The 13974-nt window shown below is 48.5% G+C and overlaps 1 protein-coding gene across 4 annotated transcripts in view; it reads right to left on the bottom strand.

The window, feature by feature from the left end:
* LOC110331711 (rho GTPase-activating protein 23) overlaps positions 1–13974 on the bottom strand; it is a 56660-nt gene that overhangs the window by 9529 nt on the left and 33157 nt on the right. For 2 of the 4 annotated variants that reach the window (XM_029545887.1, XM_021212535.1), the window contains 3 exons: positions 3702–3743; positions 2548–2644; positions 459–490 (listed from right to left, as the gene is read on the bottom strand). In XM_029545887.1, coding sequence (XP_029401747.1) covers positions 459–490; positions 2548–2644; positions 3702–3743 — 171 coding nt within the window. Of the gene's footprint in view, positions 1–458; positions 494–2547; positions 2645–3701; positions 3744–13974 lie in introns of all 4 variants that reach the window. The other 2 variants (XM_029545886.1, XM_029545888.1) reach the window with 1 other exon arrangement.

Genomic DNA, 13974 nt, shown 5'->3' with positions numbered 1-13974 from the left:
TCTACCTCCCAAGTGTTGAAATTACAGGCCTGTGCCACCATTCTCAGCTTGCCTAGGGACCTTAAAATATTTATCACAGCAGACATATTGCTGTTGTTTTCATTTTATAGATAAGGAAGCTGCAATTCAGAAAGAATTACCCAACATCATAAAATAAGTAGCAAAGTCAGGACTCAAACTCAGGACTCTCTGCAACGAGAGCTGTTTTCAAGTCACCTTGCTCCTCAGCTACTACAACCCAAGACCACCAGCCTCTTCTACATCAGATGCCTTCCATGCACCGCCAAGGTTAGCTTCTCTCGGCTCCCCCTTCCCAGTCCCCAGACACTCAGTATTTCCCACCTTCCATCTCACAGGACCCTCAACCCACCCCCAGTCCTACTTCCGTCCTCTTGACCATAAACTGCAGTGGGCTGCCTTGTCCAGGCAAACCACATTTGGGAAGCCATGGCACTAACCTTGGATTTGGCTGAACTACAGGTGGTGGAATCTGCTGGCAAAAGAAAGAAAACTGAAGTTAGATCAAGAAAGATCAAAGGTTCAAAGATGAAGGCTTTTGTTCTCCCCAGACCCTAGGAGGGCCACTGGCTCGGCTGGCATTTCCTATGGGTTGCCTCCATCAGGAGATGTTGTTAGCCACACCACTATTTGTTTGTTTGTTTGCTTGCTTGTTTTTGTTTTTCTAGACAGGGTTTCTCTGTATAGCTCTGGCTGTCCTGGAACTCACTCTGTAGACCAGGCTGGCCTTGAACTCAGAAATCTGCCTGCCTCTGCCTCCTGAGTGGTGGGATTAAAGCGTGTGCCACCACGCCCGGCTCACCACTTCTTTTAGAGGCAGGAAGTGACATCAGGCTGTGGGCCATTGAGTCTTCACTTGCCCAGGGTTAAGGACAAAGGGAGCTTTTTCTCTAGGTCTGGCTCCTCCTCTCCCCAACCCCCTTCTGCCCCCTACGACACTGAAACCCTGGAGAGAAAATGCCAGTATCGGATGCAGTCCACAGAAACCACAATGGGGCGACACAGCACATCACAGATACTCTGAGGAAATGGAGACCACACAGTGAGAAAGAGGTGTGCCCCACCCCCACCCCACGAGAAGGAAAAGGGCCACACTAAGTGATCAGGTAACAAAGCAGAGGTGAGGTGGGTGAGACACAGGTACAGTGGGCTGGTGGTAGAGCCGACATCAACCTGCCCTTAAGGGGCAAGTCCCCCTTTTAAACCCAGTCAAACCCATCACACCCAAGGGTCTGGAGTGCCACTCCTTAATATCTCCAGAATGGAGAAGGAAATGGATAACAAGACCTGGCAATGCCCTCTCTGAGTCTGGAGAGGGAGCAGGCTGGTTCCAACCTGGGGCATCGAGCTGGCGAAGTTAATCCACACTCTCGGGCAGGCAGGTTAAAGGTCCCTCCCCAGCCCCCTCCCCCTGCAAATGGTGAGCAGAGCAAAAATGACTGACCACACTTGACACACACAGGACAGGCGGCAGCAGGTGATTACAAGAGACAGAGGGCTCTTCTCAGCTACCCTACCCCAGCCAATATCTCAGAACTAAGGATGCTGTGGGACCCTTTCTCTGGGACAAGAACTGGACATGCTAGCAGGCAGTTGAAGCCAGAATGTGAGATGAGCTGTGGCTGGGGCCAAGAAGAACGGGTCCACTCACTGCCTCTGAGCATAGAAGTCATCTTGCTCTAGAACAGGATTTCCAGGATGAGTGTCCAGAACATGAACTGAGGCAGGGGTTGTCGTTTGACAATGGCTCTGGGGTGGTATCAATATAACTGGTCCTGCAGAGGCTGGGTCCAAACTCAAGTTCCCTCAGCTTGGTCACCCTGAAGTGCTTCCACTGCACAGGAAGGACACGGAGCTCAGGGCCATCTGTTGGCAGGGCAAGGGGTCTGACTTCCTCTGAGAGGAGGCAGGGTGGGGCCAAGGGTCAGCTGTGGACCAGCACTGGCAACTGTTATGTCAGGCTGGGGTTCCTCACTGCTGGGGACATATCTTCCACTCATGCCTGCCCAGGCTTCTTATAATCACCCGCTACTGTTAGTGACCGAGGCCGCGCGCGACACCGCACTATACCCTTTAAATCTCCAACAGGTCCGCTGGAGGAGGAGGGCAGGAGAAGCAGAGGGAAGGGAGGACGGAGAAGGAGGGAGGAGATCAAGGGGAAAAGAGGAAGGAGGGACAGGGTTCAAGGAGAGAAGGAAGAGAAATTAAAAAGAGGAATGTAGGCCACCAGCCATAAAGATCAAGGGCTCAGGAGAGAGACCAGTGAAGAAGGCCAAACACACAGCCCTGCCAGCCCTGCCCAGCCCTGCCAGCCCTGCCAGCCCCGCCCAGCCCTGGGGAAGCTGAGCTAACAGCTGGATTTTCCCTGAGAGGGAGAAAACCCTCTACGGCCCATCTTGGGGTGTTCCCAGGCCAGGGCCTTGCAGGGAGGGGACAGGGAAGCTAAACATCCAGCCAGGCATCTGGGACCCCTGAGATAGGCAGAACAGAACCAACCCCCTTTCCCCCCCCACAGGTCCCTTAACTCACCCGAGCCTGGATCACTGGGGGGCACTGTCCTGCCAATGTTGGGCAGGAGGTACTCAATGTTGGGCACCGACTGTGGCTCCTTGTCATCAACAGGGGTCTGCAAGCACAGGGAGGAGTCAGTCGGCAGCCTCCCAGATTGTTAGCTCCCCCAGGCTTCTCAAGAAGTGGCAGCCTGATGACAGGGTTCATGTCTCCTCTGTGAGTGGGGCTGCCTCAGTGGGAACGCTCTGAGAATAAGCCTGACAGATCTCCCACAGGACAGAAGCCGGAAGGCTTCCTCAGCTAAGAACAAGGGCTTTGCTTCTCCCACAGACTGGACTATCCTACCTGCTAAATACTGGTTTTCCTGGAGTCTGACCTGGATCGCCCCCATCAGACTGCTGTGCCTCCTCCATCAGACTGTAGGTGCCTTGGGCCCAGAATCTTCCCTTGCTTAAGGTTTTGGTTTTTGTTTTTGTTTTTGTTTGTTTTTTATTTTTTAAGATTGTATTTTTACGTTAACTTTATATATGTCTGGATAGTTTGACTACATGTGCATCAGATTACAACCCCCCTCCCATATTTGGGATACAGATGACCATGAGCTGCCACATGGGTCCTGGGACTCAAACCTAGGTCCTCTGGGAGAGCAGCAAATACTCTTTTTTTTTAAAAAAAGATTTATTTATTTATTATATGTAAGTACACTGTAGCTGTCTTCAGACTCTCCAGAAGAGGGAGTCAGATCTTGTTACAGATGGTTGTGAGCCACCATGTGGTTGCTGGGATTTGAACTCCAGACCTTCGGAAGAGCAGTCGGGTGCTCTTACCCACTGAGCCATCTCACCAGCCCCAGCAAATACTCTTAACCACCAAATAGTCTCTCCAGCCTCGGCAGTCAATCTATGTAATTATCTATGTCTGAGCGAGGCTTTGTGCACTGGAGTGTAGTGGCCAGAGAGGCCAGAAGGGGCCGCGCATCGGAAGTGCTGGAACTGGAGGTGGTTTCGAGAACTGGGCGTGGATGCTAGAAACCACATTCACGTCCTCTGCAGGAACTGTAGGTCATCTTAACCTCTAAGCCATCTCTCCTCCACCACACCCATTTGAATCTTGCCCTCCCCCAGGACGAGGGTCGTCTCAGACCAAACCCCACCCTCCCTCTAGTCACTTACTTTCTCTCCTTTGTCCTCATCATCACTGAAGAACCAGTCAGACTGCGGAGGAGACAAAAGACACGAGCGTGAAATGAGCGTCAGGATAGCTGAGGGCTGTCGGCTTCTTAACCCAGGCCAAAGGACCCACAGTCCTGAGGGAGGAGGCTCAGGCAGCCCCCACGAGCTATGAGAAACCCTTACAGGGAGACAAAATGAGACCACATGTGGAACGATCAGTGCTAGGCAGAGTCCACCACTAGCTTGCTACTGGTCTGGGGTTCCTCACTACCGCGTATGCCTGCCTCATAGCCAGCCAGAAAAAGTCTGGTCGGCAGCACCCCCTAGTGGATGCTAGGTGCACTGATCGTGTTGGGGAACCAGATCACAGCTGGAGCTGATGGTGCAGGGGCCTCATCTCCCACCATCCCCGGCTCCACACTGACACCTGGGGTGTCACACTTGTTTCCAGGCATTTTTCTCTCACTGGATCAAGTGTTAGCTTCCCTCAGAGTCAGACAGGCAAGGCCTTTTTCATAAATGCCAAACACACTTGACTCGGTGGTTCATGCCTGGGGCTAGAGAATTTATTTGAGTTCAAGGGCAGCCCAGACTACCCTGTGAAATCCAGTCCAGCCTGGTAACAGAATATCTTGCCAATTAGAACGAGTTAAAATACAAAGTGAACCCCCAGCCTCCAGAATCCAGAGATCTGTACTGCTTATAAAGAGCTGAGCAACACTGAATGAAAGTATTGTTTCCTATCTGTGCCACTTTGAAACCAGAAAATGTATATCCTGCTAAACTCTCATTTAAATTTAAAGATAAACCCAGGCATACTGGTACATACCTACAACCCCAGCCCCAGGGAAGCAGGAAGCAGAAGGCATGTCACAAGTTTGAGGCCAGCCTAGTCAAGCCAACTGAGTTTGTCTCCAAAAAAAAAAAAAAAAAAAAAGGAAAATAATTTGTAGCGTATATGCTGTCATCTTTGTGTTGGAGGACTAGCCTCCAACTCCTGGTCCTCTTGCTTCTGGCTCCCAGGTGCTGGGGTTATAGGTGTGAACCACCACATCTGGGTCTAAGATATCTCTTAAAAATACTGTAAGGACAACTGGCACCTGGGGAAATGGCTCGGTAAACTGTCTGTGGCATAGCAATCAAGACGTGAGCTTAGTCCCCAGCACCTGTGTAAGGAGGCAGGCATGGCAAGGGGACACAGGCTTCTAACTCTGGCGCTGGAGCAGAGAGGCAGGGGCATCCAGGGTCTGCTGACTGGCCAGTCTAGCTGACTCAGTGGGTTCCGGGTTCACTGAGAGACCTTGTTAAGAATGATGTGGAGAGTGATAGATGCTGGATGTCTGTCAACCTCTGCTCTCCAGATGTGCACAAGAAGGCAAGAGGGGAGGCTGGAGAGATGGCTCAGCGGTTAAGAGCACTGACTGCTCTTCCAAAGGTCCTGAGTTCAAATCCCAGCAATCACATGGTGGCTCACAACCATCCATAACAAGATCCGGCGCCCTCTTCTGGAGTGTCTGAAGACAGCTACAGTGTACTTTCATATAATAAATAAATAAATAAATCTTTAAAAAAAAAAAAAAAAAAGAAGGCAAGAGGATCAGCACACACAGACTACAGGTCATAGACTTGCAGGAGACTAGAAAAATACTGTAGCTGACTGAACAGAGAAAAATCAAGCAGATGCTACAGAGATGGCTCAGGGGTTAAGAGCACTGGAGGCTCTTCCAGAGGACCCAGGTTTGATTCCAAGCATCCACATGACAGCTCACAATCAGTTCTAACTCCAGTTCCAGAGAATCTGGTGCCTTCTGGCCTCTGCCAGCACGGTACACACAAAGGTCAACAGACACTCATGCAAGTAAACATAACCATATTAGATATGTATGCAAACATGTTGATTCTTTAGCAACTCAGTAGACAAATCTGAACTAGTGAACATACTCAGGGTGCAGCCTTTGACATTAGAGAAGATTCAGTCGTCTAGAAGATGCATGAACCATTCAAAAGCCAACTCTACCCTGGGTCACCGTGGGGTCATCATAATAACTCCACAGTGCCTACACTCCACAGCCCATGTCCTCTCCTCACAATGCAGTAAATGTGAACTGGTGATAACTTTACAAGAACTAACGCCCCTTCCAGAGTTCACACATGGAGAAACATGTTAGGTATGCAGGGCTACATCACAATAACTGCCTTACACAGGAAAACCCACAGAGAAACCCTAGCTGTCCGTCTGTCAGTTTGGATGGCATTTAAGAGTAGTCATGTAAGAAACTGGTGATAAAGTGGAGAACAGGCTTCTCTCTATAGGAGATGTTAAGAGTAGGCAAAGACAGACCAGAGGATAGCAAAATGTATTTTTCGAGAGGCTGCAGAATTTAAGGACAGACAGGGTTATACAACGAGACACTGTATTAGAGGAGGGGAGAGGAGGGGAGGGGAGAGGAGAAAAAAAAGAAAAGAGAATCCAAACAGAAACTTCAGCTTTCATTCACTGTGGGGACGAAATGGCAGGCCACTCTGCATCATACCCATGATTGTTTATGAAGCTAACGACATTCTTTCCTTGTGACCTTGCAGTCCTGGTCATGGGTGCCAACCCAGGGGACTGAAAGCTTAAGTCTACACACAGATCTGCACAGAGCTGTCTATGAAGCAGCTTCCTTTACAACAGCTAAGGCTTGAGGGCAGCCAAGCTGTTTGCTGTGGTTTGGACAAATCCCTCAAGGGCATCAAAGGCTTGGTCCCCAGGTGCCACTATGGGAAGGCACTTTAGAGGGTGGGACCTTGTGGGCATACCCCAGAGGGGAGGGCAGGACCCAGCCTACCTCTCTCTTTGCTTCCTGGCTAATAACATGGCAGTTTTACTCCTCCACGCCCCAGCTACAATCACAATGGGATACCAGAGGCNCAGAGCTGTGAGCCAAAATAAACATCTCCTAGCGGGAGGGGATGACCGCAGAGACCTGACATGTAACCTTTCAGTAGAGGAATACAGAAATGATCCATCATATAGCCAGTGGGATGTTACTCAGCATCAGAAGGAACCAGGCCAGGGATGGTGGTGCATGCATGTATTCGCGGCACTTGGGAGACAGAGGCAGGAGGATCTGTGCAAGCTCCTGGTCAAATCTGGTCTACACATCAAGATCTTGTTTCAAAAGCAGACAAACAAAACAACAACAACAACAACCAAAAGAACTATTTATTGGGACATGGAAAGACACAAGGTGGGGGCTTGAGAGTTCATCAGTTGAGAGCACTGACTGCTCTTGCAGAGGTCCTGAGTTCAATTCCCAGCAACCACGTGGTGGCTCACAACCATCTGTAATGGGATTCAATGCCCTGTTCTGGTGTGTCTGAAGATAGCTACAGTGTACTCATATACATTAAATAAATAATTCTAAGAAAAAAGGACACAAGGTGACTCACTCACAGCCCTGGAACCACTGCAGTGTCACAAGTGAGCCTCTGTAGTGACAGTGTCCACACTGCTTGTCTCCAGCCAGGTGACTTTGTGGAAAAGGCAAATCCCAGGTAGAGTGTGAGGGGGAACTTGAGGGCAGGGTGTGCTGGACGGTCAGGGCTGTGGCAGTGATCTGTATGATACTACAGGGATGGACACACGTCACGACGTATCCCTCCAGGCCCACAGAGCATACAGGAGAGAACTCTAATGTTAACTATGAATGTCAGTAGGTAGGATGAGCTGTCAGGTTCTCGGAAGTGCTGGGTGTAGAACCAGGACTGTGAACTGAGCTAGGGACCACAACACTCTGACTCTCTGACCAGTTCTCTGCCATGACAGAGGTTCTATCTTTGGGGTATGTGGATAACAGAGCAGGGTCCACGTGGAGAGCTTGGGGGTGTTTCTGTGTCTTCTGCTTAATTCTGCTATGAATCTAAACCCCCCTGATAATGTTTAGAAAAAAAATGTACTTGCTAGGAGGTAAAATGAACTGAAGAAAGTTGTGGCCTTGCGTCTGGTTGTCATGAAATAGTGATGACTGGACCAGAGGAGTTGAGAACCCTGCTTAGGCAGCCAAGGGAGGAAAACCTGAGAATCCTGAAGATACAAGAGGCAAGAAAAAAAAATCTCAAGTGGACAAAAATACAGAGCGAAGTGAAAAGACATACAATGTTTGTTGTGGTGGTGGCTGAGACAGGGCCTCTCAGTGTAACCCAGGCTGACCTCAAAGTCACAGAAATCCTCCTACCTCAGCCTTCCAAGTGCCAGGATACAGGCTTGATTTACCAAACCATACTCAAAGATGTCTAAGGAAAGTCCTTGACAAGTGTGATCAAGGCAAACGAAGATGGAGCTGGAGAGATGGCGGCTCAGTGGTGAGGAGCACTGAGCTCAATTCCCAGCACCACATGGCAACTAACACCCACCAGCAACTCTAGTTCCTGGGGTTCCAACACCCTCTGCAAACAGGTCGTGCACAGATACCATCCAGTTAGAGCATACACATAAATACACAGGAAACAAAAAGCAGCGAGAGGCACCAGCTGAGCTGTGCGGGGCTCAGCTGCGGCACTTGCTTCACATGCCAAAGCCCTGAGCTTGATCTCCACAAAGGAATGAACCAAAAGGCAAGAGGATCAGAAGTTCAAGGTCATTCTGAACTTGCTTATTATTAGCAAGTTGAAGGCCAATCTGCCACGTGGGAGACAGTCTCAAAACACAAAGACATCACAACGCGGGAAGCCTGAGAACAAGGAGCCATTCCAGTCAGTGCGTCCCAAGTGAGAGCCCCAGAAGGCAGCTGTAAGTCAGAGAGCTGGATGCTGACAGTCTGAACGTGGCCAGGCTGTAGTGGTGCACACACCCTAGATCCCAGCATTTGGGAGGCAGAGGCAGGCGGATTTTTGAGTTCGAGGCCAGCCTGGTCTACACAGTGAATTCCAGGACAGCCAGGACTACACAGAGAAACCCTGTCTCAAAAAAACCAACAAACACTCTGAAAAGAAGAAGTGAGGTCTGCAGGAGGCTCAGCCTCTGCAAGCACAGGACTCCACCCTCGGTGGCGGTGGCGGATGCCATCAGCTGAGACTAAGCTTGGAGGGCAGAGCCCTGAGCCTACAATGTGTGGGTGGGTCAATCTCTGCTGCATTCACTGCTGCAGAGCCTGCAACTCTGGACCTCCAGGGTTTAACTTCACACCCACAGCTCCATCCCTCTAGCAGGAAGAGCATCCTTAAAAGTTTCCAGACCGTCCTCCGCCTGCACAGATCTCTGTACCATGGCGACGGCTCATACTCCCAACACATCCTCAAGAACTCTGTCCTAGGGGTCTCAAGAGGGCTAGAAAAATCTGCCCATCCCACAGTCAGCAAAGCTAAGTGTGGTCATAGAGGCCCCTGGCACACACAGAAGGGAGGCAGCTACAGTAAACCAGACCAACACCAGCATAAACCCTAGGGAAGGTAGTTGACCACACGGACACTGCAGAGATCTCCAGTGCAGAGGAGAGGCAAGCTCCAAGTTCTGAGGACGCAGAAAGTGCTCCAATGACCCACTCCGGTGCTCCTCACCAGGCTCCCCATCCCCCACTCTCTTCAAACAAACAAACACAAGCAAAAGTTCATGGTCTTGCTGAGTAGCCCAGGCTCTACAGAAGAGGCTGGCCTCAAACGTGAGGTTAATCTCCTCCTGCTTTGGTCTCTCAAGTGCTGAGATTCCAGGCGTGCGCCACCACTGCCTGGCTTATTTTGTGTTTCAATTTCGTTGTTGGATTTTGTTTATTTTGTTCTAAGGTTTCTCTGTATAGCCCTGGCTGTCCTGGAACTCGCTGTGTAGAGGCTGGCCTTGCACTCAGAGATCTGCCTGCCTCTGTCTCCCAAGTGCTGGGATTAAAGGCATGCACCACCACCACCCTGTGTATTTCAATTTTTTAAAACTGTTTTTATTTTTATTACTCTTCTTATATTTACCCAATTTTTACTTTTAAAATATTAATTTTTATTTTATTTGTATGGGTGTTTGCCTGCACATATGTATTGCACCACATACATGCTACATTTATCCAATTTTTTAAACATTGTGTATTGTGTTTGTGTGTGTGTAAGTCAGAGGGTATTTTGTGAGGTTCAGTCCTCTCCTTCCAAAGGATGCCAGGGATTGAACTCAGGACCCCAGGCATTTTCCTCACTGGCCCTGAATTTGTGTTTGAATTTTCTTTTTTCATTCCTTTTTTCACTCTAATTTTTTTCTAATGCGTTTTTTCTATTCCATTTCTTCTTTTCCTCTCATTTATTTAACCTTGTTTATTCTCTATTTCTCCCTTTCCCTGCCTCCTTCTTTCATCTCTTACTATTTCTACCGCTGCCTGGGATAATTTTTAACTTCCTAACACCTTTTGCATGACTTTAGTCTTTTTCCACGATCATTAACAAACACCTGAGCTTGTCAGTTGTAAGTGTTTCTGTCTCAATGGTTTCACACTGTGGCTGTTACAGTAGTTTTGTTTTCTCCTCTCTGAGTGGTGCTACAGATGGAGCCCCCCAGAGAAGGCTGGCTGCTCAATAAGATCTCCTAATAACCCAGCAAGTGGCGTCCAAAGTACAACACAGGGAGAAATCAAGAAATGTGAAGATGCTGTCAACAGGACTCCTCCCAACTCAGAGATGCTTTAAAAGAAGTGGAAGGATGGCTCAGGGGTTGAGCGCACTACTGCTCTTGCAGAGGACCCGGTCCAATTCCAAGCATCCACATGGCTCACACCCCTGTAATTCTAGCTCCAGAAGACCCCATACCCTCTGCAAGTATGTGTATGCAGGCAAGACATACACATTATATACATCTGGGTATCTATCTATCTATCTATCTATCTATCTATCTATCTATCTATCTATCTATGGTACTGTAATAGTGAACCCCCAGATGTAAAAAGACTCAGTTATTGAAGTGCACCAGCAGGCAGAAGAGCTCAAGTTAGGATCTGAGGAGGAATCGCTTCTCGGCCTTTTGGCTAAGATCAAGTGTAGGATCTGAGGAGGAAAGCCAGCAGGGCAAGCAGAGAAAAAGGTCAGCAAAGACAGATGTGGGGAAAAAATAGAAATGTTGGAAATGAAAAACTCAATGAATCCAATTAAAAACCAGAGCAGAAAGCACTGTCAGTGGACTGGATGGAGCAGAGAAGACGTCAGGGATGGAGGGCGAGCCAACAGACCCAAACCGGAGGGTTAATGATGGATGTGGAAAGGCCCAGCCCACTGTGGGTGGCATGGCTCCCAGGCTGATGGTCCTGGTTGTACAGGGACCCGAACCACGAGGAGGAGGTCCCGGAGCAGTGCTCCTCCATGGCGCTGCCTCAACTCCAGACTCTGGGGTCTTGCCCTAACTTCTTTTGATAACCACTATGGTGTGGAAATGTCAACAAAACAACCCCCACCCCAGTAGGTCAAGGTGTTTCATCACAGCTGGCCTCAGAGGACAGGAGGTAAAATACAACAGTGTAACAACACAGGAAAAAAAAAAAAAAAAGTGAGTGTGGCCAAAATAGCCAGGAACTCTGACACAGGATCAAGAGACCACACCTTAGCATCCCACACCTTAGCATCACAGGATAGAAGGCGCTGAGACTAGAACTAAAGACATACAGACTCTCTGAATAGAGCAGAAAAAGGCCAACGCTAGAACAAACGGACTCCCAGAGAGGGGCCAAAACAAGTCCGAAGACCGATTATAGGCAAGGTGTAAAAATAAAAAGAAACACTTTTACAAAGGCAGACCTATCAGAAGAACACCAACTCTCTCACCAGCTGGCCAGAGGCAGCCAAGCATGGAGTTGAGCCTGCCCTCTCAAGCTGGGAAGTATGTAAATAACCGCTAACCTGGGCCCAGCAGAGCTATGGCTAGAAAACTAAGCCCATTTCAAGATGAACACCAACTACAGCAGTTCTTGAAGCCAGCACTGCAGGAGACATCTCATGAGAAAGAGCTAGGCAGAGGTCCAGAACACTAAAAAGCCCTCGATGCTAATAGGGGAGAGAGGAAAGGACAAACATAATCCAAGCAACTAAATTACAGCAGTTAAGACATATCACTCAGTTATAACCTTTCCTGTAGATTACCTCAGTCCATCAATGAAGAGACACATGTTCAGCAAAGGTTACCACAGACTGAGAGTCAAAGGGTAGAAGTCAGCAAGCCAAGCAAAGAGAAGCTGAAAACAAACTAGCGAAGCAATTCTAGTATGAAATCGGTAAACTTCAAAACAAAATTAGAGGAAATAAAGATGTTCCATGTAGTTAAGGGAACAGGATAGGTACAGGGCTCGGTTGGCAGTGTGCATACCCAGCATGCAGCAGTCTCTGAATTCATTATTCAAGACGAGGGGAAAAACCACTACCACTGGACCAGAAAAATTAATAATAAAAATCAACGGAGCCAGGCAGTGGTGGCGCACACCTTTAATCCCAGTACATGGAAGGCAGAGGCAGGCAGATTTCTGAGTTCAAGACCAGCCTGGTCTACAGAGTGAGTTCCAGGACAGCCAGAGCTATACAGAGAAACCCTGCCTTGAAAAACTAAAAAATAAAAATAATAAAAAAGTCATTTGAACTAGGACGTAGCTCAGTTGGTAGGGCCCTTGCTTGCCAGCGTCCACAGAAACCATTCAGTACACATGTAAGTTCAGTGTCATCCTGGCTACACAGTGAGCTGAAGGGCAGCCTGGGCTACAGTTTCGAGGGATTCAACACTCTCTTCTGACCTCCGTGAACACCAGGGCACAGACGTGCATGCAGGCATAACCACCACCCCCAGACAAAATCAATTTAAAAAATGATGGTAGAGAGAATCTTGTGTGTACTGTGTGGAAGCATCACCTGTCAATAAAAATTGATGGCCTATTAGCAAAAGGCAGGAGATAAGGGGTGGGGCATCCAGGAGAGAGAGAGGGACTTTGGGAGTTAATCAGGTGAGAGAAGACTTATCACTCAGACCTATGAAACTATGAGAGGTAACTAACCAGCCATGTGGCACAAACAGAATAAAACAAATGGGCTATACAAGTTATGAGCTCATCAGAGAACAAGCCCAAAAGCTGATAGCCTCCAAGTAGTTTTTCAGGAATCGGACGGCAGGTGGAAAAGCCCCAGCTTACACATGGTCTACACTGTGAGTCCCAGACGAGCCCTGTTTAAGAAGGATGTGACGTGTGTGTGTGTGTGTGTGTGCATGTGAACCTCTGCTCCCATGCCTACAAGAGAGACACTCAGGAGATAATAAACACACTCGGCATCCCAGTGCAGCAGTGCTTAAATTCCCTGCTCAAATCTACATAGTGCATCCAAAATAAAAATTAACGGGGTGGGGGGGGGGGCTGGAGACATAGCTTGGGATTAAAGGCACTTGCTGCTCTCCAGGGGACTTGGGTTTGTCACCCAGGACCCATGCTGGGCAGGTCACAACCACCTAAAGGTCCTATACCTTCTGGCCTCCACGGGTGCTGCATGCACATACACACACACATACATACATACACACATACATACACATACACACACACATACATACATACATAGACACACACACATACACATTACTTAAAAAAAAAAAATCTAGCTAGCCATGGTGCCTTTAATTCCAGCATTCAAAAGGTAGAGGCAGGCAGATTTCTGAGTTTGAGGCTAAACTGGTCTATATAGTGATCTCCAGTCTAGCCAGGGCTACACAGGGAGACTCTGTATGTATTTAAAACTACACCACAGATCAAACAGTCTTAACTGGTAGCCACAGAGTATTTATTCCAACAGATATGGCGGGGACAGTCTTCTCATGGAGCCTCATCTAAAATGGACTACATTCTAGGCACAAAGCAAGTCTAAACACAAAAGATTCAAAATAATTTCATCTATCTTACTAGATCAAAATGCAATAAAAGTTGAAATTAACAGTGAAAGCGACTGCACAGGCGCTTGGAGACTGAGCGATGACACAGTTGAATGACTGGCGAGGAAATGGGAGTGGGTGGCTTTAAGAAAAAGTTTACAACACCAGTAAGTACTTCACTGAAAAATCAGAGAGTGTGCCAGGTGCACGCCTTTGATCCCAGCACTCTGGAGGGAGGCGGATCTGTGTGTGTTCAAGGCCAGCCTGGTCTACAGAGTGAGTTCCAGGACAGCCAGGGCTGCACAGAGAAACCTTGTCTCGAACACCACCTCTCCCCCTGTACTGGCTAATTTTGTGTCAACTTGACACAGCTGGAGTTATCACAGAGAAAGGAGCTTCAGTTGGGGAAATGCCCCCATGAGATCCAGC

This window comes from Mus pahari, chromosome 14 (assembly GCF_900095145.1).
Source record: "Mus pahari chromosome 14, PAHARI_EIJ_v1.1, whole genome shotgun sequence".
Taxonomy (NCBI): Eukaryota; Metazoa; Chordata; class Mammalia; order Rodentia; family Muridae; genus Mus; species Mus pahari.
This window is presented reverse-complemented; position numbering and strand designations above follow the sequence as displayed.